The 26,511-nt window shown below is 41.0% G+C and overlaps 1 protein-coding gene across 1 annotated transcript; it reads right to left on the bottom strand.

Moving 5' to 3' along the window:
* Positions 1-671: 671 nt before the first annotated feature.
* LOC137328037 (L-lactate dehydrogenase A chain-like) lies at positions 672-25,641 on the bottom strand. Its single transcript, XM_067994123.1, has 7 exons — positions 25,516-25,641; positions 23,739-23,853; positions 18,841-19,014; positions 17,208-17,381; positions 15,378-15,483; positions 8,884-9,007; positions 672-863 (listed from the first exon to the last, which is right to left on the bottom strand). The coding sequence occupies exons 1-7, from the start codon at positions 25,639-25,641 to the stop codon at positions 690-692; spliced, it is 993 nt and encodes a 330-aa protein (XP_067850224.1). The 3' UTR covers positions 672-689.
* Positions 25,642-26,511: the final 870 nt, after the last annotated feature.

Below are 26,511 nucleotides of genomic sequence, written 5' to 3'. Positions count from 1 at the left end.
TGTGACAGTATATTGACTTTCACTAATGAGGTTGAAATTCATTCAGGCGTTAGACAATTGAGTCAGTGGGGAAGTTAACATTCTGGTACAAAGACCTTCATTAGATTTAGGCTGTGTGCGGACAGGACTAAGTTAAGTACTAGTACTCAGTTAATAGTCCACTGCATTTTATGGCCTGAAATTAATGGCTCTGGCTAGAAGTGGGTCGTACGCTTTTATTATAAGAAGTTATTCCATTCTATTACACACTAAGTCAAATTTGACACAACCCTTTTCCAATTAATTCAGTGTTTGCGTAGCTGGAGTTCTCTTCATTCTGAAAGGAAAGGCAAAGGCCTTTCGGGCTGAAGGTTAATATATCTTGCTCAGTTCAGGACACCTTGTCATTTCTTGACTTTAATCTTCAGAGGCTATTGTATTTCTCTGCTATGACATGGATAGTAAATTAGGGGCTCACGTTAAATTAGCATGCTTGTGATTTGATTTGTGTTTTATTGGTTATTGGGTTTCATATAACTCTCGTAAGCAATATCTAAAATAATATTTAATCTAATTTTTGTGCAACTACTACACAGCAAACAACTTGACCAATAATCACTACAAATATACACTATTATTATAGAATGAGATAATCACAAGTGATGTAACAGTAGTGCACTGATAACCAGCTATATAAAGAGGCCTGGCACTTAGCATTCTGATCTCAAAAGTCCGTGCTGGGTCTTCAAAAGATTGTCCACACTCTGTTTCAGTTTTTCTGCCTCTGTCTCATGGAGTGGCTGCCTTAAGATTCCACATACTCCTGTTGTGCCCAGGACACAGGGGAGACTTAGGAACACGTCCACTTTGATCTCGTGCTCATCCTGTTGTATCATTGGAACGAGATACAACAATTGTTATTGTACATGAATCTTTAGTTTTTATGCCTATATATATATTTAAATATTAAATTTGCATTGGATGTGGGCTGTTGTTCAAATAAGTACTTGTTAAATAATATTACGAACTATACAAATGAAAAAGAAAAAAAAACTACCTTATAAACACATCATCCTTCTAACCGGAAGTATTCCTCTTGCAAGCTCATCAGCTGTTACAAAGAAACCATCTTGTGGCCAACACTCAGTGATGTTTTTGACATCAGTATATGTTAATGTTAGGCAGCACTGACCCACCTTGTGTCTTTACTGCCCCTGCAATCATGCATCAGAGCAGCACTCTGTGTCGCCCTTTAATCTAAAACCTACCAAAACAAAAAACCTAATATGTGACCTCCGACGATGTCTGAGGGCTGGGCTTGAAGGGAGCACTATGTGTGGATGATGCTTCTTGCTGAAATGTCACTAACGGAACCTTATTTATTCAGCGTTCTCCATTCAGCGCTGAACTAGAAGAACGAAGACCACTGTGGCATTAGAGGCCCCAACCACCAGGACAGATCTGCAAAAGATTTTATCATCCATAGTTTAAGTCCAAGCAATAGTGTAAAAGTTTGTGATTATTTTTTATGGCAGCTTTACATATCTGCACCTGTTTCAAGGATGTCCAAAAAATGGTTTTTAACTAGGTAAAGTGACCCTTCACTGAGCCACTGGTTTTCCAGCTGGATTGGAGTAACAGTAGAGAATGTCCTCTATGCAAGTCTTTGTTCAGAAAGTTGTCTTCCTTGGGCTTTGCTACTACATAGAACAGTCGCCATATTTGGTGCATTGATTTGCTACAATTGGTGTAAAAGGCCAGTAGTGGAAGCGATGTCCAATTCTGATTTATGAGGGAGCAGGGAAAATTACAGAATTACCACCATTATGCAAATGAAAAAATAAAAACACTTTTAGCAGGAAACCTGCATGCATTCCAATAATCATGTATTCATTGTGCCAAATCAAATAAGTTGATTGACACCTTGTCCCTGTATTTCACTAAACAGGTTAGCTGAAACCAGAATCACCTAAAGTGCAGTCTACCACAAAGATTACACATGCTAAAAGGTTTGAAAGAAGAGTACATAAATTGAGAGGACCAGATTGAAATTCCAATTTGCGATGTGCCTTGTCCGTATTCAATGTCCAGCTGACTTATTAATGGAAACGCCCACTTGTGTCCTACAGATGATTTTAATGCTGCAAGATTGAGATCCAGAAAAATACATTACAACTGGAACGGGGTTTCAAGTATAGGCTGGCATCTAGCCTGTGTGTTGACATGATCTTTGAGTAGAAACAAGGAAGTTGGTGATTCCTGATATGAAGTTGCAAAAGAGTTTGTGTACCATCTCAGGGCTGATCTTCCACTCATGCAGTAGATTGCCAGAGGGCTGAGCGCTTCCACAATTGTATTTTCTGTCCCCTTGACCAGCCAGAGGTTTGGCCCACTGCCAACAGGCAACTGTAACAGGCCTGTTTAGGAGCGATCAAGAAAGGTGCAGATGTCTCCTCATGGTGAAGTTAGTAACAGCTAAACCAACCTGAGCTCCCCTCAAGGCTATAGTGAGCACCCTCAAAGAAGCAACCTTAATATTGGAGGATTCTAGGCCCACAAGAGAAAAATGCCCTCAACTCAAAGGTGAACCAATATACTGCATCCATTTTGGTGCCACCTGCCGTGACAGATACAGTCGATGTCTCTTAGAGCACTGCATCTAACTGGGCTGTTGCTTTCCTAACAGCCTGCTAATGGAAGATGCTTAGGGGAAAAAAAGAAACATTTACACATGCACAGCACTTGATCACATCTTTTGGAGAAGTCTCAAAGCACTTCACATCCAATGAATTACTTCGAAATGCAGTGATTACTGTTATGCAGGTGACCCATAGACAGGCTGGTGAATAGTTTTGACCACTTTGGCCCAACAGCCATCATTGGACGTTCACACTAGAATGTATCGAGAAGTGTTGATCAGCAGCAAGGCCATTGGTAAGTGCCTCAATTGTGGCCTGAGGCCTCGCTGGATCCAACATTGTTAATGCTAACCAACAGCAAACTATATCCACAGGTGTGTCAGAACCAAGTGCTTGACTTTGTGTTGTCAGAAATGTTAATCTTTGTCTTTTTCTTGGTTAAGGCATCACTTTGTTGTGAGTGGAGCCAAAGTGACAATGATGCTCGAATTTGTCAGAACCTGGCCAGCAGATTTCTCCTTATGATTTTATTTTCCTGTCAATCCCCCCCTTGAATGATGCAGAGGATTCTCTGGAGCCAGTGCCAACAAAGAACCTGAGACAGATTTGACAGGTGAGTATATTGTTCATCCAGAACAATTACCTCAGGCATCTCTTGTGTCCATAAATAATGAACACCTGACACTAGGGAGAGAGAGTCATTTGGAAACTTTCTGCTGACTACTGGAAGAGACATTGCTAAAGCACACAGGCAAGCTCTTAGTTGTAATCTTCAATGTTGACCGAGATAAATTACTGCAGGCGTCGGATGGTGCTGAGGCAATAGGAGGGAGGGGGGTTGTTGTTGGTGGGGGTGGGGTGGGGGGGATGCAGAGCTTTGACTGAGGCAAGAGGATCATACCTGTCTCCTGATGTTGGCTGGGGCATTTTAAACCAACCCAAAGCATTGACAGAAAATTGTTCAATTTTGAAAAATTATGTTTTATGTCAAACAACTCTCCTACTCTAACAACCATAACTAAACTAAGAAGATTAACCATTCCAACCAATCTATCTTTTGAGAAATTTGCTTTCTGAAGTTAGACTGGCAAATTATCGAATGTGTGGGGGAGTGGGGTGTGACGGATTTGGACTCTGATGTGTGCTGCAGTGTTTTATACAGATGCCAAGGACACCACGGGGGATTTCACCCATTTCTCGCTCTCCGTGATTAGATGATGTATAATTGACAACAGCCAACATTCTAAGAGCCCACCATCAATACTTTTAAAATTATGACATCGGCCTTTACTACCCTAATTTTCTTTATCTGAATTGTGTTAGTAACTGAATATACCACTCCGTGTATAACTTCCACATACATTGATGTATCACTTGCAACTGAACTCTTGGGATACAGGCCAGAAAATAAAACCATTCTGCACATAATGGCCACAAGAGGGAGTCAGCGTGCTCATTCTTCTCAAACTGAAATTTGTATAGATACACACCAGCTTGCTTTTTAAAAAAAAATTGACAAACCAGGGTAAAGGACCTAGCCTGATCGTGCAAGAGACCATCAAGGGAAGTTAAGGATAATATTAGATTAAAAGAAGAGGCTTACAATGTTGCCAAAAAGTATAGTAAGCCTGAGAATTGGGAGGGTTTTAGAAATCAGCAAAGGATGACCAAGAAATTGATGATAAGGGAGAAAATTGAATATGAGAGTAAACTAGCAAGAAATATAAAAACAGATTGGAAGAGCTTCTACAAGTAGATAAAAAGGAAGAGATTAGCGAAAGTAAACATGGGTCCCTTAGAGGCAGAGACAGGAGAAATTATAATGGGGAATAAGGAAATGGTAGAGACATTAAACAAATATTTTGTATCTGTCTTCAAAATAGAAGACACAGAAAACATACTGGAAATAGTGGAGAACCAAGGGTCTAATGTGAGTGAGGTACTTAAAGTAATTAAGATTAGTAAAGAAGAAGTACTGGAGAAATTAATGGGACTAAAAGCCGACAATTCCCTTGCACCTGATGGCCTATATCCTACAGTTTTAAAAGAGGTGGTTGCAGAGATAGTGCATGCATTGTTTTTGTTCTTCCAGAATTCCCTAGATTCCAGAACGGTCTCTGTGGATTGGAAGGTAGCAAATGTAACCGTGCTATTCAAGGAAGGAGGGAGAGAGAAAACAGGGAACTACAGATCAGTTAGCCTGATATTAGTGGTAGGGAAAAAGCTAGAATCTTTTTTATTCATTCGTGGGATGTGGACGTCGCTGGCAAGGCCAGCATTTATTGCCCATCCCTAATTGCCCTTGAGAAGGTGGTGGTGAGCCACCTTCTTGAACCGCTGCAGTCTGTGTGGTGAAGGTTCTCCCACAGTGCTGTTAGGAAGGGAGTTCCAGGATTTTGACCCAGCGACGATGAAGGAACGGCGATGTATTTCCAAGTCGGGATGGTGTGTGACTTGGAGGGGAACCATGCAGGTGGTGTTGTTCCCATGTGCCTGCTGCTCTTGTCCTTCTCAGTGATAGAGGTCATGGGTTTGGGAGGTGCTGTCAAAGAAGCCTTGACGAGTTGCTGCAGTGCATCCTGTGGATAGTACACACTGCAGCCACTGTGTGCCGGTGGTGAAGGGAGTCAATGTTTAGGGTGGTGGATGGGATGCCAATCAAGCGGGCTGCTTTGTCCTGGATGGTATCGAGCTTCTTGAGTGTTGTTGGAGCTGCACTCATCCAGGCAAGTGGAGAGTATTCCATCACATTCCTGACTTGTGCCTTGTAGATGGTGGAAAGGCTTTGGGGAGTCAGGAGGTGAGTCACTCGCCACAGAATACCCAGCCTCTGACCTGCTCTTGTAGCCACAGTATTTACGTGGCTGGTCCAGTTAAGTTTCTGGTCAATGGTGACTCCCAGGATGTTGATGGTGGGGGATTCGGCGATGGTAATGTCGTTGAATGTCAAGGGGAGGTGGTTAGACTCTTGTTGGAGATGGTCATTGCCTGGCACTTGTCTGGCGTGAATGTTATTTGCCACATATCAGCCCAAGCCTGGATGTTGTGCTGCATGCGGGCTCAGATTGCTTCGTTATCTGAGGGGTTGCGAATTGAACTGAACACTGTGCAATCACCATATCTACGACTTAGATGAGGGGACCGAGTGTAATGCATCCAAGTGCTGATGATACAAAGCTAAGTATACGAAAATAAGGTGTGAGGAGGACACAAAGAGGCAGATAGAGTATAATGTGCGGAAATGTGAAATTATCCACTTTGGTAGAAAGAATAGAAAAGCAGAATATTTTTTAAAAGGTGAGAAATTAAGAAATGTTGGTATTCAGAGGGATTTGGGTGTCCTTGTACACGAATCACAGAAAGGTACAGCAAGCAATTAGGAAGGCAAATGGGGTTGGATTATAAGAGTAAGGAGGTCTTGCTACAATTATATAGGGCACTGATGAGACCACACCTCGAGTACTGCATACAGTTTTGGTCTCCTTACCTAAGGAAGGGTATATACTTGTTAGAGGGTGTAATGAAGGTTCACTAGATTGATTCCTGGGATGAGAGGGTTAACTTATGAGGAGAGACTGAGTAGAATGGACCTATATTCTCTGGCGTTTAGAAGAAAAAGAGGTGATCTCATTGAAAGGTATAAAATTCTAAGGGCTTGACAGGGTAGGTGCTGAGAGGTTGTTTCCCCCGGCTGGAGAGTCTGGAACTAGGGGTCATAGTCTCAAGATAAGAGTTCGGCCATTTAGGACCGAGATGAGGAAAAATTTCTTCACTCAGAGGTTTGTGAATCTTTGGATTTCTCTACCCCAGACAATTGTGGATGCTCAGTCGCTGAGTATATTCAAGGCTGACATCGATAAATTTTTGGACACTAAGGGAATCAAGGGATATGGGGATAGAGCAGGAAAGTGGAATTAAGATAGAAAATCAGCTATGGTCTTATTGAATGGTGGAGCAGGCTCGAGGGGCCGTATTGGCCCACTCCTGCTCCTGTTTCTTATATTCTTAAGGTTGAAAGGAGTTTAAGTGGGTGAGCTTCCTTACAGCTTAATTGGTAAATACGTTGTATGCTGTCTTTCTAAGCAATACAGACCAGAAGGCGTCAGGCTCACTCTGTGATCTGCGCCCAGTTGCTCGCCAGAAATTACTGCTGGAAAGTACATGTGTTCAGATGTGAGGACCAAAATGAACACAGCCAAAGTGTCGTCCAATATCTGACCCGCATGTACTGAATGCTCAAGGCACCAAAGGGTGCTGGCACTGGTGATAGAAAAAATGTAAATGAGAAGACAAGATAAATTAAGAAGTAATGGTTAGGAGACGTAAAATTGGGGTTTTAAAAGCCCACAGATTGGAAGATAAAGGAAGGTAATAGTTTAACATCCTGGAAAAAAATAAAAAGCTGTTGCTGTAACTATTGAGGTGGTCCTCGGGAACATAGAAACAGAAGTTGGCCATTCAGCCCCTCGAGCCTGCTAGATCATGGCTGATCTGTACTCAACTCCATTTACCTGCCGTAGCTCCATATTCCTCGATATCCTGACCGAACAAAAATCTGTCTATCTATCTCAGTGTTGAAAGCTCCAATTGTGTCAGCATCCACAGCCTTTTGGGGGAGAGATTACATATTTCTATTACCCTTTGTGCTAAAAAGTGCTTCCTGATTTCCCTCCTAAATAGCCTAGCTCTAACTTTAAGATTACGTCCCCTCGTTCTTGATTTCCTCATCAGTGAAAATAGTTTCTCTGTATCTACCCTATTGAATCCTATTAACATTTTAAACACCTCGATCAGATCAATTTCCTATACTCAAAGGGATACAAGCCAAGTTTATGCAACCTGTCCTCTTAAGTTAACCCTCTAAGCAATGATGAATCTGTGTTGCACCCCCTCTAAGACCAATATATCCTTCCTGAGGTACAGTGCCCAAAACTGAACGCAGTACTCCAGATGGGGTCTGATCAATGTTCTGTACAACTGTTTAGTGATTCCCTTGTAAATAAAGCACTTAATGCTTTGGTTGATTTACACCTTTAACAATGAGCTGGATGAATATCTGCTTATCAGTGAGACTGCGGGTTATAAAGACGGGTGCAGATACAAATTAACAACACATAATGATTGCTAAATTGCTAGAACCGTACATCTCGTGCCAAGGAAGGCAATTGGTCGAGGATGAATATCACCAGATATAATCTGGACTTCTGTTTGAATTACAGTAGGTGGGGGTGAGCTTGGCAAATTAATTAAATGTGTTCGATAAAGCCTGTGATGGAGAAAATTCAGTAGAAACAATGTTCTTTAGGAAAAAAACAGGCTTGATGGTTTGAATGGCCTTTTCTCACTCTGCATTCTGGAAACTGTTCTACCATGTGAACTCGCCACTACTACTTATTAAAAGTAGCCTTTTATATTAGACTTTTTCTAAAAGCCACTGCAGACAATGTCATGTTGGTCCAATCAGAGAAATATGACAGAGGCAACATCAGGTGGTAGAAACAGGACCAGTCCCACAGTCATTACATTATTGGTTTTAATTCATCAATGTGAAAGCCAAATAGCATGTTGTTTGTGAGTAATTTCCTTTTCCTGCTGTGAATTAAAGTCACTAATGCACTACCCTGAGTGCAATCATCTATATATAAAAGTCTAACATCGAGCACATGTATCCATCACACTCCAGAGTTACACTTCGCTACCAGTGCAAAGCAAAAGAAAAACAACCATTTTAACCTGCATCCTTCTGACTCATAGCCTGAAACATAGAAGTAATTTGCTAATCTCTAATTGACCTCAGCTACAATTTACAAAAAGCTACAGTTACCTGGATTCCCACAGGCAGTATGTGAGCAGTGGCCTTAAAGGGACAAGTTAGGATTAGCAGCTAAACATAACAACTATACTCCAAACCACCCATTGGCAATGCCATGGGAGAGACGTATGTATATTCAATTTGTTTCTACTACAGTAAATTATTTGCTTAATTCAGTATGTTAGATATGATCGTAATCATACCAAATGCATTTAGCATCTAAGTGTTTCGCTCTTCAAAAAATTAGTTCATCCAAAAAGATCTGTTGCATGTTGTTATAACATTCTTTCAAATATTTAACTTTACTAATTTATCATTTCTTACGCTTTTCAGAGAAAATAACACTTGCAAAAATGCTGTCCTAGTTACAGCTCATTGTGTTGGGTAGGAAATGTACAACAATGTTTACACAATAATGCATGCTCTTGAGAATGGCAGCTGTTTAAAACCTACTTTTGCATTGGTGGACACCAAATGGATAGTCCTGAGATTTTTCAAAATTGCATTTACAATACTGGCCACGCTTAAACCAATGCCCCAGGAAGTGTATCCTTTCAACTTGATAACATCACGGCAGCTATAGTGAGAAGGAGAAAAAACCCATTAAAACCAAGCTGTACCTTAAAGCATCTTTTTGAGGTTCCACATTACATTATTCTACTTTAGTTTAAAAAAACATTTGCTATCAGACATCTTTTGTGTTTTACATAAAAGTTTAAAAAATTTATAAACCTTAATTGTACAATATTAAACTACACTGATTTACTAAGAGTCCAATCTCTAGGTTTAGTTCACAAATAAACCACTTCTATTTTGTTTTTATGGTTCATGATTTCATCTGAATCCCACGATGGGATTACTGCATTGTAGCTTATTGATAGTGTAATTCCATGTGAGTGTGAAGTTTTGTACGCTGAAGATAGTGCCAGCTGGTTCCTGAAATGAGTTTTACCCAGTCAAACACAAACCAAATGTTTGTGTTACCGTAAGGTAAGTGTAAGGTAGAACTTTCTGTTCAGTGTTCTCTCAAAGTGCTTGAAGAAAATGTGGTACATATATATATATATATATATATATATATTTGTTACCTGTCAAAAATATATTTTCAAATATGTTGCTGCTGTGGAGACCTGCCATTTTGGCCTAGAGCTGCTCTGTTGATGTCAGTGATGGTGAGAGTCCATTTGCATTCCAGAGTTGGCACCATTCACTTCAGTTGGGATTGGCACTTCAGAGCAGACTGGGCTGATCAAGAGATGTCCAATCCTGGAAAACTGTTGATAGGCTGAATATCCTGCAGTACCTATAGATGGCATTGGATTGGCTTGAAGGCTTGTGAAGTGATGGCCCCATTGAAATGAATGGAGCTGCCCTGGGTTGCAGGTGGACTCCCCCCCCCCCCCCCCCACAACTAACATCAATAAAGCAAAAGAGGAGGGACAGAGACCCAAAATAGTGGGTTTCAGTGGGGCAAATAAAAGATCATACAATCACACAGCAGAGAAGGAGGCCATTCGACCCATGCCGGGTCTTTGAAAGAGCTATCCAATTTTTTTTTTATTCGTTCACGGGATGTGGGTGTCGCTGACGAGGCCAGCATTTATTGCCCATCCCTATTGGCCTCGAGAAGGTGGTGGTGAGCTCTTTCCCCATAGCCCTGCAAATTTTTCCTTTTCAAGTATTTATCCAATTCCCTTTTGAAAGATACTATTGAATCTGCTTCCATCACCCTTTCAGGCAGTGCATTTCAGATCATAATCACCTTGCTATGTAAAAAAAATTCTCATGTCGCCTCTGGTTCTTTTGCCAATTATCTTAAATCTCTATCCTCTGGATACCAGCCCTCCTGCCAGTGGAAACAGTTTTCCTTATTTACTCTATCAGAACCCCTCATAATTTTGAACACCTCTATTAAATCACCCCGTAGCCTTCTCTGCTTTTAAGGGGAGCAATCCCAGCTTCTCTACTTTCCACATAACTGAATTCCCTCATCCCTGGTATCATACTGGTAAATTCCCTCTGCACCCCTCCAAGGCATTGACATCCTTCCTAAAATATGGTGCTCAGAATTGGGCATGATGCTCCAGCTGAGGCCTAACCAGTGATTTATAAAGGTTTAGCATAACTTCCATGCTTCTGTACTCGATGCCACTACTTAAAGCTCAGGACCTCGTATGTTTTTTTAACAGCTTTATCAACTCATCCTGTCACCTTCAAAGATTTATGTATGTGAACCCCTAGCAGATGTTTTGTGTAATGACAATTTGTAGCCTTCTTAGAAACTATTATGCCATTCATATGACATCTGCTCACTTTAAGGTTTGATTTATGCATTTTTTAAGATGACAACACATGTTTTCTCCAGCACTGCACTACTTTAAGTCAATTAGTTATACGTGAAGTGAATGGAAGCCATTTAGTCGGATAAAAGGTCATACAAATTGCTAATACTAAAAATTCATCCCAATAAAGTGCAATAATTTAGAAAGTGAATTTACTTATTCATTCATGTATGAATATTGGAGTAAATAATGGTAGTGCATGGAACAACAAAGTAGACAGATAATGTAAAAGGACAAATGACCAAATGACAGGGGTGCAACTGATCATAGAATTATACAGCAAAGAAGGAGACCATTCGGCCTTTCATGCCTGGCCGGCTGTTTGAAAGAGCTATCCAATTAGTTCCACTTCCTTTCCCCATACTGCTGTAAATTTTTCCTTTTCAAATATATATCCAATTCCTGTTTAAAAGTTACGATTGAATCTGCTTCCAACACCATTCCAGATCATAACAACTCGCTCTGTAACAAAATTCTCCTAATTTCCCCTATGAACATACGAACATACGAATTAAGAGCAGGAGTAGGCCATTCGGCCCCTCAAGCCTGCTCTGCCATTTGATAAGATCATGGCTGATCTGATTGCGATCTCAACCCTACTTTCCCATCTACCTACTATAACCTTTGACTCCCTTGTTAATCAGGAATCTATCTAATTCAGCCTTAAAAATATTCAATGACCCTGCCTCCACCTGGGGAAGGGAGTTCCACAGACTCTCGATCCTCCAAGAGAAAGAAATTCTCCTCATCTCCATCTTAAATGGGAGACCCCTTATTTTTAAACTGTGGCCCCTAGTTCCAGTCTCTCCCACAAGGGGAAATATCCGCTCAGCATCAGGCCCAACCATCTTCAGCTGCTTCATCAATGACCTTCCCTCCATCATAAGGTCAGAAATGGGGATGTTCGCTGATGATTGCACAGTGTTCAGTTCCATTCGCAGCCCTTCAAATAATGAAGCTGTCCGAGCCGGCATGCAGCAAGATAAGTTGGGCTGATAAGTTGCAAGTAACATTCGCGCCAGACAAGTGCCAGGCAATGACCATCTCCAACAAGAGAGAGTCTAATCACCTCCCCTTGACATTCAACGGCATTACCATCGCCGAATCCCCCACCATCAACATCCTGGGGGTCACCATTGACCAGAAACTTAACTGGACCAGCCATATAAATACTGTGGCTACGAGGGCGGGTCAGAGGCAGGGTATTCTGCGGCGAATGACTCATCTCCTGACTCCCCAAAGCCTTTCCACCATCTACAAGGCACAAGTCAGGAGTGTGATGGAATACTCTCCATTTGCTTGGATGGCTGCAGCTTCAACAACACTCAAGAAGCTCGACACCATCCAAGATAAAGCAGCCCGCTTGATTGGCACCCCATCCACCACCCCAAACATTCACTCCCTTCACCACCGGCGCACAGTGGCTGCAGTGTGTACCATCCACAGGATGCACTGCAGCAACTCGCCAAGGCTTCTTGCACAGCACCTCCCATACCCGCGACCTCTACCACCTAGAAGGACAAGAGCAGCAGGCACATGGGAACAACACCACCTGCACGTTCCCCTCCAAGTCACACACCATCCCGACTTGGAAATATATCGCCGTTCCTTCATCGTCGCTGGGTCAAAATCCTGGAACTCCCTTCCTAACAGCACTGTGGGAGAACCGTCACCACACGGACTGCAGCGGTTCAAGAAGGCGGCTCACCACCACCTTCTCAAGGGCAATTAGGGATGGGCAATAAATGCTGGCCTTGCCAACGACGCCCACATCCCATGAACGAATTTTAAAAATCTACCCCTTCTAGTCCCCGCAGGATCTTATATGTTTCAATAAGATCACCTCCGATTCTTCTAAACTCCAGTGTATACAGGCCCAACTTGTCCAACCTTTCCTCATAAGATAACCCCCTCATCCCAGGAATCAGTCGAGTGAACCTTCTCTGAACCGTCTCCAAAGTAATTACGTCCTTTCTTAAATAAGGAGACCAAAACTGCACACACTATTCTAGATGTGGTCTCACCAATGCCCTGTACAACTGCAACAAAACATCTCTACTTTTATATTCCATTCCCCTTGCAATAAATGAATCCTCTGGTTCTTTTGCCAGTTATCTTAAATCTGTGTCCTTTGGTTACTGACCCTCCCGCCAGTGGAAACAGTTTCTCCTTATTTACTCATCGAAACACCTCATCATTTTGAACACTCGTATTAAATCGCTCCTTGACCTTCTCTGCACTAAGAACAATCTTTCAGACCTTTCCAAAAAAGCATGACAATAGTATTACATTCAGCCCAAGTTCACCAAGAGTAAAAACTCTATGGTAAATCTTTGAAGCATAAATCTCCATCACTGAATACACTGAAGTGATCAAACCACAGTTGAGCCCCTGCCAGAGCCTGTTGATTCAAAATGACCATACCTTGTGCACTGGAGTGTAGGGTGGTAGTGTTATTAAGACAGGAGTACATTTGGCTATTTCAATACTGCTAAGTTATATCATGCATGAATATAGTGTGTTTATTAATTTCATTTTAAACTCTTGGCTGTGACACAGACAGAAAGAAGAAAAGAGACAACAACTTGCACTTATATAGCGTCTTTAATATATAAAAAAATCCCAAGGTGCTTCATGATTGGCGCTGGAATGGAAGCCAAGGCAGGAAAACATATATTAGGAGATGTGGTGAAAAGCTTTGCCGAAAAGATGGGTTTTAAGAAGGTTTCAAAGATGGAGAGAGAGGTGGAGAAATATAGGGAGAGAGTTCCAGAGGGCGGGACCAATGCAGCTGAAGGTGGGGACAAAGTAGGGGGAAATTAATAGAAGGCCGGATTCAGAGGAACAGAGTGTTCGGGAGGTGATAGGGCTGGAGAAGCTTGCAGAATTAGGTTGGGGCAATGCTGTGAAGGGATTTAATGACTGTGATGAGGATTTTAAACTTAATACATTGTGGAATGGGAATTCAGTGAAGGTCAGTGTTGATAGGGATGATGGGTAAATAAGATATGGGACAAGACACAAGAGTTTTGGACCTGTTGGATATCAGGGAGGGAAAAGTATGGGAGGCAGCATGGACACTATTGGATTAGTCGAGGCTGAATTCACAAAAGCATGTAGAAGGGTTTCAGCAGTAGAGGGGCTGATGCAGAGGTCGAGGTAGGTATTGTTTGGAACATGGAAAGAACCAGTCTTAGTGATAGGATGTGTGGTTTAAAGCTTAGCACTGGGTCAAACAATTTATCAAGACTGCGAGCAATCTGGTTCAGTTTGAGAGAGTGGTCAGAGAAGGGAATGGAGTTAATGGTAAGAGAGCAGTTTGTGAGTGAAGAGTCAAACACACTGGCTTCGGGATACCTGATACTGAGCTGTAGGATGTTGTGACTCATCAGGATTTGATCTCAGACAAGCAGTCTGACAGGACAAAGGCAGGCAAGGAGTCACAGAAAGTGCTGGAGAGGTGGAGTTGGGTGTTGTCAGCATACATGTGGAAGCTGACCCTGTGCCTGCGGATCATGTTGTCCAGGGGCATTGTACGGATCAAAGAAGAGGAGGGAGCTGAGATGACAATTCCAGCAAGAGAAGAGAAGCCATTACTGGAAAAGTGCTGAATGCAGGGGTGATCATGCAAAGCTACACAATAGAGGAGAGACATTGGAGGAGGATGGCTTGATCAGCCATCAAATGCCACAAACATGTCTGGGAGGACAAGGATGGATAAACTGCCTCAATCATAGTCATTCATAATTTTGGCAACTGCAATTTCAGTGCTGTGAGAAGGGCGAAAGTTGAACTGGAGGCTTTCAAACAGGGAGCTTCAGGAGAGATAGGCATGGATCTGAGAGGCAACAACACATTTAAGAAAGGGAGGTTGAAGTCAGGGCTGTAATTGGAAATGACAGTTAGAAAGAAAGAATTTGCGTTTCTGTAGCGCCTTTCACAATCTCAGGATGTCCCAAAGCGCTTCACAACCAATGAAGTACCTTTGAAGTGTAGTCATTGTAATGTAGGGAAACACGGCGGCCAAGTTGTGCACAGCAAGATCCCACAAATTGCAATGAGATAATGATCAGTTCATCTGTTCTAGTGATGTTGGTTGATGGATAAATATTGGCCAGGACACTGGGGTGAACTCCCCTGTCCTTATTCCAATAGAGCTGTGAGATCTTTTACATCCACTTGAGAGGACAGAGAGGACCTCAGCTTAACGTCTCACCCGAAAGACGGCGCCTCTAATAATACATCACTTCCTTAGTGGGTGTGTCGACCTAGATTATGTGCTCAAGTCTGGAGTGGGACGTGAACCCAAGACCTTTTGATTCAGTACAAGGGGAGGGGACGAGGGAGAAAAGTCCTTCTTGTTGGGTTATGAATGTTTTTTTGAGGGGGTGATGAAGGCAGGTTTGAGACAGAAAGAAACTTAAAAACTGAAAATTACTATCAATGAAACAAATACGCAGCATCCTCCCCATTATGTCCCAGGGAAACTTTTAAACATCTTACCAGGATCCCTCGTTCCAAGGATATTTTCACTACATTCACAAATGTAACATACACCTGGATTTGTCACTCTGTGACCTTTTACAAGAACCTATTCACATTTACCTTTGCATAACTTTTTTATGAATTTGACTTCCCTCCTCTTTTGCCAGTTTTTCATCCAATTGCTCCAGATTAACACCAGCCACATTTGCACTACTCCAAACAGCAACTACATTAAAGGCAAAAAAAACAGCATTAGCTGCAGTGACACATTTCATGCTTCATGAAGCACAAAACTCACAACATTAAATGAAGTGGGGCCATGCTAATCATTAAGGACCAGATGGCATCTTCAACAGTCAGTAAAAAAGATTGGTCATCACATTCTGCCAACATTTAAGAAAGGGTTGTCTATCATTTAAGCATATTCCTCCCAAAGTTCTGGGAGTAATACCCAGGAAGACCAATGTAATTGATACTGTTGCTATGGTGTTCTTCAATAATTATGCATCCAATTACCTGTTGGAAAAGCTGCTCTTGCAAAGATAAGCAAAAGGGATAAACCATTAGCAGTGTGTGAAAAACAGACTGTATCCTGCTCATGTTATGAATGCACTATTAAATTGTTGGTATTCATTTGACCTCATGTCTGTGTTAAGTTAGCTGATCTCAGCCAGGGTATTAGGATGCTATAATCAACCACCGAGTCAGAGAGAGAAAAAAAGACAAGAGTTCTCACTAGGTCACCCAGTGACTCAAGTCGGAAATGTGCAATTATTGGTATATTGGATGAGGATGAGAGCTCCATCCCACTTCTGGAAGCAATAGCCTGCCAACGCTCACTGTCAAGGACCCCACATGATGAATGACCACTTGGGTGAGGCTCCAAAGGACTGCTGGTCCCATGCAATTGTACCCCAGCAGAAGTCAGCAATCCACTCAAACAGCGATACATTATAACAACCACCTTTTAATCTGTTTTAATGTCTTTAAATGGAGACATTTAAGAAGTTTTCTATTTTTCTTAGGTTGTGGAATTCTGCTTCAAATTATTGATCAGTAAGTACAACCCAGAATCTTCAAAAACATAGAAGAGTTTCCTACTGTTTCTGACCAAAGTAGCTTTGCTCAGTTGAACACAAATCTCACTGTGATGGGAGAACTGAATGAACTATTTCACCCACAAGTAAAGATGGACCTTTAAACTCACAGCTGATTTTATCTCACAAATCTTAGTGCTGTAATCCATTTTTAAAAAATAATTTAAACAGAACAGTTTTTCTTTTTGATTACTCTGGTTGTAACAGTGTATTTCACTTTCGGCAGTTACATTAATTTGCGGCAATATCACATCTCTTCTAATTGTATCGTTCATTTTATTCAGCAATTGGCTCCCATACAATCGTTAATCTAATTGATTTTAAAATGTGAATAGCAGTAACGATTGTAGTAATAGCACTTAATATTTATATGTTTAAGGCATTTCCTATCTTCATTTCTCCCACTGCATCAATTCCCCCCTCTAAGCAAGAAATTGTCTAGTTCCCAAGTTTCTCTCGTGATCGCCATTGGTGGGACACTGTGATCACCCACCAAGAAACAAGTTGGACCTGTGAATTTTTCCAACCACTGAGATGGAACCTTTCGCCTTCTCATGGTGTTCCACCTGGCTGAAAACTGATACGGTTTACCATATTTGGGGCAAGAGCTCTAAAGTGATAGCCTTGGGATACAACGTGACAGTTTTCTCCTAAGGCAGCAAACACTTGAGCCATACATTTCAGAAACGCTTTGTACGAAAAATAACCATCCCAAGTAAAACGGGGAAAAAGTGCAATTTACATTGTTCACTTGGAACAAAACCATCAAAGCTTATGCATTTCATAAGCCTACGTATAATACCTATTCTGAATATTTTATCAGTATTAATTAAGCTGGCAGATAACTACATACCACTTTCATCTCCTTGTTCGCCGATGATGTAAGCGTGAACACTAATTGGATTAATTTGCAACTTCGTGCCTAGTAAAAAACGAAACCTGGCAGTGTCCAAGTTAGTACCAGTACCAATAACACGGTGCTTTGGGAATCCACTCAGTTTCCAGGCAACGTAGGTCATTATATCCACTGAAAAGTAAACAAAGTCCAGAAAAAATAATTTCTGCTGTAATTGTGAAAAATGGAAATGAACATGTGAAATAAAGCTTTTACATTGTCCTATCAAATGCTATCAACTGAAAAACGGAGAGCAGCGAGGGAGAATGGAAAACCGGCGGCGGAGAACGGGAGGCATTTGCTGGAAAATGGGGAGGTGATGAACCAAAAAGTGAAGACAATGTAACAACAGGAAAATAACTTTTTAATAACATTTATTATATTTTTGTTCTTTTTGGAAATGTAAAACTCAATTATTTGAAGCACATGATATTAATTATTAGTGAATATGAAAGATTTACTTTCATTGTGCTCTGCAGTCACATCATTGTAGACTATTTGCACGAATAAAGATTTAAGTTGAAGACTGATGAGCTGTTCTGATTAAATTCACGGGTACCCATAAACAGTACTGAGATCAACTTTTTTTTATTCATTCATGGGGTGTGGGAGTCTCTGGCAAGGCCAGCATTTATTGCCCATCCCTAACTGCTCTTGAGAAGGTGGTGGTGAGCCGCCTTCTTGAACCGCTGCAGTCCGTGTGATGAAGGTTCTGCCACAGTGCTGTTAGGTAGGGAGTTCCAGGATTTGGAAACTATTGGACACAATTCAGGAGAGGGATCTAGCTTACTGATGGATAGTTCCTTGAAACCATCAGTGCAATGAGCAACAGCAGTAAAGAAGAAAAAGATAATCTTAGGGTATATAGCCAGAAGGACAAAACGCAAAACCCAAAGTCCGATAGTGGCAATTGACTCAGTGATAGCAATCTCACCTCTGAGTCAAAAGGTTGTGGATTTGTGCCCCACTCCAGCATTGGAGCACATAATCCAGGCAGAGATGAGGTATTAAACCAAGGCCTGTTCACGTGGATGCAAAAGATCCAATGGCACTATTTGAAGAAGACCAGGAATGTGTCTTAGTCAACATTGTTCCTTCCACCAGCACCACAAAAAAACAGATTATCTGGTCATTCATTCATTTGCTATTTATGGGACCTTGCTGTGTGCAAATTGGCTGCCGTGTTTGCATACATAACAACAGTGGCTACATTTTAAAAAGTAATTTGCTGATTGTGAAGCATCTTGAGGATGTGTAAGGCAGTACATACATTAAAGTTTTTTCTTTCCTTCTTAATAAACTTGTATGGAGCACCGTATCCGCCCCACTTGGAGTACTGGAGGGCATTGATTGTCTCGTAAGGAACCAATGCCTTTAAGAAAGGAGGGAGGAGAGAAAATTGGACAGCAAAAAAAAGAAATGAAACTAGTATAATAGTACAAATGTGTACTGAAGTTGAAATCTTTGCTCTAAGAAATAATTTCTCTAAACAATATCCAGTGCTGTGGTATAGAATTCTAGATTTTCACATTGAACATCATAGATGCAACTGAAGGAATTCTCAGCACTATTTAATCAATTTAAACTTTACCTGGATGAGTAACAATTAGCAAAACAGCAGCTGGGCTCTGTTTAACCACTTGAGGGATAATATCTTTATATATAGCCACGTTTCTCTCCAGCTGGTTGTTTTTCATGTCTCCCTCTAACTGGCGTACTCCAGCAGTAATGATGCACAGCTTAGAATCTTCTGTAACTAGATAGTCTGTAGGATGGTCATTATAAGAGATAGTCATTCAGCTAAGAAGGAGACGTATGTATTTTAAGTTTGTGTAATACAGTCAAATTTGGACTGTACCGACTCCTTAGCCCAAACATCCCATTATAAATAACATGAATACTCGGCACTGTGAATCTGAATCGTATCCATCTAACACCAATCTTCAAATCCACACTGTTTTCTGCTCATTAATGTCAATTTACTGTCGGGTTTTTGAAGAGATAAGTTTGCCATATTGTTCAATGGTCCTGGACTTACGGAACACAAGGGAGAGGACAGAATTGATGTATACAACATTGTACTTCCCAGTTTGTTTAATGTGCAGATGAGAAGAACATAAGTTGTAGTCAGGTAAAATACTGTAACCAGCAAATGTTACATTAAACAATGGACAACCTTCTCAATAGTTCTTTATACTTTTAGAACTGCTTCTTTTATGGGCCTCAGAAGTAAAAGAATTGTTTAAAATTAGTGTTCTTGTCTATAATAAATTCAATTTTGAGTTCTAAGGGGGTGATTTTAACCCCCAAGAACGGGTAGGTTGGGGGCGGGTGGGAGTTGAAAATAATTGGTTTTTTTGGGTCGCAACTGCAAAATTTTCAGACTTTGCATTTCCAGTAGGAAGTCTGTACTTTTACACGCCCAAGTTACACCCGGAAATAAAGCCGGGTTGCGGTCACGATCCAAAAAACAACTATTTTCAACTCCCACCCGCCCCCAACCCACCTGTTCTTGGGGGTTAAAATCACCCCATAATGTTTAAATTGATGGCAGGGAGATCACATGTTGTAGTTGGTTACTGTATCTGGCTGCCAACAACACACACTTCACTCAACAAATTAGACCTGCTTTTACACAGGCTTAGAGAGGTCCTGGTGCTGCTGGCTTCCAACACAAAGGTCTCATGCAGCCAGCGACAACCCCAAAATAAATTCGACAGATCTTCTAAGTCCAGCTGCCAGAAAGACTCATTTGTGGGACCTTGCTGTGTGCAAATTGTCTGCCGCGTTTCCTATATTACAACAGTGTCTACACTTCAAAAGTACTTTGTTGCCTGAAAAGAGCTTTGTTACATCCTGAGGTCGTGAAAAGCACAATATAAATGCCAGTCTTTCTTTTTAAACCAGATCTTCCTGCAGCCAGACTGAGCAAATTTGGCAAGTTTACAAAGGGATTGTCGCTGGCTGGAGAGACAAATAGGCACAGGGTGTAATTTCTTGAATTTGGCTTGGTGTTGGTAGCTTGGCTTGAAGCTTGCTTGTTTCCAGCACTGCTATTTTTTGGTTATTCCACTAATTTGGAATCTGAAACATTCCCAAAGTATTGGGATTAATCAGGCCTGACTGTATTACTCAACATCTTTCAGCAATTAGCCTATTGTAAACCAGTTCTCTTATTTACATAATCAAGTATGTGTTTGTGTTATTCCTGCAATATACATTAGATAATACTGCATTTTGAAAATTGCACCAAACTTGAAATCTGACATTGAAGACGCTAAACACCTTTATTGATAAATCTGTGCTTATTTAAATAAGGGGTGACTACTTCCCCCCCCCCCCCCCCCCCCCGCCGCTACTCCTCCACTGGTTCAGCTGGTTAAGACAGAGTGGCTGAGCCAAATAGATCAAATTGGAATCTGTCCTGTGCTGAGTTAGCCAATCTCACTGGGTTTTGACCTTCCGCACCATCTCTGGGTAAAGCTCGATCGCTTCAGATGTGCAATGATTGGTTGTGCTGCAAACGACTTTAAATGGGGCCTTTGTGACTGCCCCCCCCACTTTGTCACTGTGGCCAGTTTGAAAATGTAAGCCACATACTTGCTGGCTGCATCCATCAGCAAGAGCTGCCTGGTTCCCTAATGGTGTTGTCCAATGTCCTTCCCCAGCTATTGAATGGTTAGAACACTTAGACTAACACGCTTGACTTGACAATCTATATAAATGCAATCACAATAAATAAAAATAAATGGGGCATGAGTAGGGCACTATAAATAGCTACAAATGGCCTCCCTATCCCTGAGTTAGGAAGGCAGAAATGGGTCTGGGTTTCAGCTCCTGGACACTATCTAGCAATCACTGCTAGAAGTGTGTATGTGTGTGGGGATTAGATAACTTGGCCCAGATGTAATGACTCCTATGGACTAGGGCCAGACATAATGAATGGCTACTTGGATTACTATATAGGACCCAGCACCTATGGAAGCATATGCCAAGCTGAAGTCAATGCCCAATGGTGAGGATAAGAAAGGGGAGAGGAATTAAAAAGAAATTAAAATGAAACTATAAAAAGGTGTAAATAATCTATTTTGCCGCCTTCTTCATTCAAACAAAATCTCAGAAGAGTATGTCTGTCTCCTTCACTAAAAAAATTCTAAGAGGAACTATCTTTTTGGGACTCATCACTTCTTGGGGATCCTACCACTCCTTCCCCAAGTTTTTCATTCCCTTTTTATTTTCCCAAAGAATGCCACTTCCCTTTATTCTAAAGAAACACTACCATTGAACCCTCTACCATGAACATTGTAATAGAAAAATCCACAGCAATTAATGATGTTCCATGTTTCCTGGAAACAATTTAATTATCTTTCTACTTCTATATATTATGTATTACTATATAATACAATGTGCTGCTCAACTACAGATAAAAATAAACAGTCTTTACAGCAAAAACAAATCCATAGCATCTAAATATCACAGACTGCCTAGCAACGATAGAGGCCATTCTTCTTTCTTCTACTCATTCAATCTCCCAGGTGACTTGTCACCATGCCAACAGTGGAATGGGCAGAGGGAGCCTTAGAAAGGGACTTGGGAGTGATGGTTGATTCATTACTTTCAATGCCTGCATAATATGTCAAGGCAATTAAAGAAGTAAATAGAATGCTTAAATATACAACCAGAACAATCTTCAGAAGTGCTGCCAGAGCTCTACAATTCTGGTTGCCATGTTATTAAAAAAAGTACAAGCATTGGAGACAGTGTAAAGAAGTGGAATGAGACTAATTCCAAGTGTGAAGGAGATGGGCTATGAAGAAAAATTACATGAAGCTTAAGCTCTACAACACAGAAAGAATATTGTGGGCTGGAGGTGGGACCTCAATGAGGTATGTAAAATGTTACATTATATATGGGCGTCAACCTCGATATTACTTGTCTAGAATTTAAAAAATCCCCTGCATCACTGCGTCAACTCTTTCATAGATGATTCCAGGGTTAATTTGGCATGTGGGCCCAGCTTGATCAACATAGTAGTGTGCAGGAAATAATCGATTGGACCCATCTTGCTACCTATCAATGTTGTGGGGTACATAAATCAAATGGCCTTTCACTCCCTTAATGTGCTGATAATATGTGATCCCCAATTTAGGATTATATACATTATATATGCCTGCATCTCTGAGAGTAACTATGATTCATACATCTTGTATCAATCCATTGTTAGTAAGGGGATGGAAGGCTTGATAGCTGGGTGCTAGGAGAACTGTGGCTCCTGATGCCTGTGTGTAACCTGGCTGCCAAGGTGAAGTGTGGTACAGTGAGGCCCATGCCTGGACCAGGGTGTTGATCAAACAGGTTTTTGGAATGCTCAAACAGCACATCAGGCACCTGGACTGCTCTATTGGTTACCTCATTAATGTTCTTGAAAAGGTGGCCCATGTAGTGATAAAACACTTGCCCTTTAGCACCCCCTCTCATTCCCACTCTGACCTCTCCATCTTTGACCTCCTGTAGTGTTCCAACCAAGCTCAAAACAAGATTCAGAAACAAATCTCATCTTTCTCCTGGGCACTTTGTAGCCCTCTGGTCTCAACACTGATTTCAGTATATTTCAGTAATTTCAGACGTTAGCCACCATTTTTTTCAGTAACTGAAATTTCTGTAGTCCAAAATAAGAGTTTAAACAAAATAAAAACAAAATCAAAAATTATGTATTGCACAGTAACATGATTAAATTTATCCATTGAACTATCTTTTGTATCTTTTAATGCCTTCATTAAATTTTTACTTGAAGGCCTCAGCTTCTTTCCAAAGCTTGAGTTGATGAGATGAATCTTTTAATTGTCGCCTGAATGTTAATAGGCCGCTTGTTATAGAAGCCACCTGAATGAAAATCATGTGGTTTCTATAACCAGCAGCCGATCCCCAACACCCGTTTAACACCCGGGTGGCAAGTTAAAAATCTACATCGATATTTTTGCTCAGAGCTGTGACTCCGAGCTGAATTTGGATTGTGCAGTCTGAGATTGTGCAGTGTATGCAGTTTCCCAAGATGCATCAGTACTGTCCATACTGTATGAATGGAATATTTTTCTTCTGCTTCTAGCAGCTTTTGCTCAAAGGTTTTTCAAAATTATTGGACGAAGAAAAGAGGACAAATTTCAAATTTTATACAATACTTTTATATTATTTATAGTTAAATAGCAAAACGTACAGCAATTTGGGAAGCAGAGACATAGAATTGATTGGAGCATGAGTTTCTCTGCTGTACAGCATGCCCAGTTTACATACGCAGTTCCCATTAGAAATGCGGACAGAGGAATTTATAATGCAAAAAGCTGGCAAGAAATGTGTGCTGAGAGAAGATTTTTAATATATTATATAGATGGGTATATTAGGCGAGCAAGTTGTGAGCAAAAGCATGTGGAAAGAATATAAAAGGAAAATATATTATATATGCCATAATAAATCCCATGATTCGTCTCTGACCTGTATCTGCCGAAATTCTGGATTTTAGAAACAGGCTACCGTGTAACAAATCCAGAGCCTCCCCCTTCAGTTTATCTGCCATCTTATCAACTAGAGCCAGCTCATCAGTGAGGTGCTATACAAAGAAACAAATGGAAAATACTGGTTTTAGGTTTGTGCTTGAAAATGATCCAAACTAGAGCACTCCAACATTCTAGCAATATATCTGAAGTATATTGTTGATGTTATTCTAGTTTGTCTGGTATTTACATTTTCCTTAGATCATATCCTTATGCCCATTTTCTATTTCCATTAAAATTGTCTCTAAGATTGCCTGCCAAGTAGAGCAGAAATGTCCAAGTGTTCTGTCTTCAAGAGTCACTTAGATGTTTCCCATCGAGCCTCATAGTACATTTGAGGCTTAAATCCATGCACTCATTCACCTGCATATATTTCAAGATGCAGATATCATCAGTTCATGGTGTTCTGATTTAGGATTCGTCTACCAATGAAATAACTGGACAAATAACAGCCCTTTCCAAATCTCCGGGCCCACAAAATTCAATCAGGACAAATCAGCGAGTAAGAAATCTAAACACAAATAGAACTATATCGCCTGGGCTTTGTGGACCAGGATCTACATGGCTTGTGGGCCAAGGCCCACAGTCATAGCACTGGTGCAATCATGCTGAATGTGGTTGTACCAAATTCCTCTCTGCTTTACAACGGCACAGAGAAGATTTCGGTGTGAGCACTTTTAAAAATGTATTCATTCATGGGATGTGGGCGTCGCTGGCGAGGCCAGCATTTATTGCCCATCCCGAATTGCCCTTGAGAAGGTGATGGTGAGCCGCCTTCTTGAACCGCTGCAGTCCTTGTGGTGAAGGGTTCATCATCAGAACAGTGCTGATTGCAATTTCTGCCCGGGTTAGCATGGATTGACAAGCAGCCCCTGGATCTTACTAACCCTGTGCACTGAAACCAGGCCGCCAACAGGACAGTCTTATGTGACAAATACTTTAGAACGCAGGTCGTAAGGAGGTCAGTCCCAGTTTGGGAAGTTTGCCCTTTTCCCCAGCAGAATCTGGCTCGGTTGGCTCCAGCGGTTAGGTGAGGGTACAATATGTAAAAGAAATAAAGATGAATGTATATTCTACTGTATGGCATTCTCTTGGTACAAGTGTCATTTTGCATACGATATGGTATTTGAGTGGCTCTGAAATACAGCGATGCTCTCCTGGGAGCATGCGAGTAATTATGATCAACACAGTCTCTACATGGGCTTCAGCAAACAATATAACATGAAACTGTCTGTCCTGCATCTGGACTAGGTTAAGTTACATGAATTGAATTCACTACTATCCTGTCAATGTACCCTCCTGTAAATACCATGTTCAGAATAAATACACACTGCTACATCAATGGGAAAACCAGTGGGCAAAATTTCTCTCTTGCAAAAATCGCTTTTTGAACAATTTAAATTTAAGAAATGTTTCTACCAGGACCATTGACTTTTAAATGTTTTCCTGTTTCAACTTATAATCCTGACCAATATTTATCCCTCAACCAACATCACTAAAATAGATCATTTGATCATCATCACATTGCTGTCTGTGGGATCTTGCTGTGCACAAATTGACTGCCGCGTTTTCTGGCTGTAAAGCACTTTGGAACATCCTGAGGTCACAAAAGCGCTATATAAATGCAAGCCTTTCTTTAATCTGTTTATAATGTTTGGATTTTATAAACAAAATGTTAAAAAATTAAATTCCTGCACAGAATAATGAATACATTTTACCTGATGTAGAATAGAAACGGCACATGCCATGCCAACTTGTCCAACCCCCACTATTGAGATTTTTGAAGAAGCCTTCACAACAGTTTCGGAGTGCAATTCATGCATCAATTTATTTTTCAAGCTCATTGTTTTTAACTGAGCTGCCAACCTAGAAAGATCAAAAACCTGAAAGGGAAAACGTATCTGTCTGTTAATACAAAAAGTTTAATTGAAATCATGAATAGGATGGTGGTGAGTGGCAACTAATTCTTTACTTCTGACATCCATAAAAACATGAGAACATATGGAATAGGAGCAGGAGTAGGTCATACAACCCCTCGAGCCTGCTCCGCCATTCAATAAGATCATGGCTGATCTTCTACCTCAACTCCACTTTCCTGCCCTATCCCCATACCCCTTGATTCCCTTAGTGTCCAAAAATCTATCGATCTCAATCTTGAATATACTCAATGACTAATAATAGCCCTATCTCATCACACAATACTAAACCTAAAATAGCCTGTTTCCTAGTTGGTTCCTCGACATATTGTTCTAGAAAACTGTCTCGAATGCATTCTATGAACTCATCCTCCAAACTACTTTTGCCGATTTGGTTTGCCCAGTCTATATGAAGATTAAAGTCCCCCACGATTATTGTATTACCCTTGTTACACACTCATCTAATTTCCTGATTTATATTCTGTCCAACACTATAACTACTGTTAGGGGGCCTATAAACTACTCTCACCTGTGTTTTCTGCCCCTTATTATTTCTTAGCTCCACCCATACTGATTCTACATCCTGATTTTCTGATCTAAGATCCTTCTCACTACTGCCTTTATCTCTTCCTTTATCATCAGGGCTACCCCTGTCCCCCACCCACCTTTTCCATTTTGCCTATCTTTTCTGAAAGTCAAGTACCCTGGAATATTTAGTTCCCAACCTGAGTCAGCCTGCAATCACGTCTCGGTAATGGCTACTAGATCACCCCCATTTATCTCTATTTGTGCCATTAA

Source organism: Heptranchias perlo, chromosome 12 (genome assembly GCF_035084215.1).
Source record: "Heptranchias perlo isolate sHepPer1 chromosome 12, sHepPer1.hap1, whole genome shotgun sequence".
In the NCBI taxonomy this organism is placed as follows: domain Eukaryota; kingdom Metazoa; phylum Chordata; class Chondrichthyes; order Hexanchiformes; family Hexanchidae; genus Heptranchias; species Heptranchias perlo.
This window is presented reverse-complemented; position numbering and strand designations above follow the sequence as displayed.

What these genes read in the sequence shown, in the direction of transcription:
- LOC137328037 (XM_067994123.1), bottom strand. Translation starts at nt 25,641, where the DNA reads ATGAGCTTGAAAAATAAATTGATGCATGAATTGCACTCCGAAACTGTT. An exon ending in CCGTTTCTATTCTACATCAG is followed by an intron (nt 23,854 to 25,515) that starts GTAAAATGTATT and finishes TTCTTTGTATAG; the next exon opens with CACCTCACTGATGAGCTGGC. An exon ending in GCTAATTGTTACTCATCCAG is followed by an intron (nt 17,382 to 18,840) that starts GTAAAGTTTAAA and finishes TTTACTTTTCAG; the next exon opens with TGGATATAATGACCTACGTT.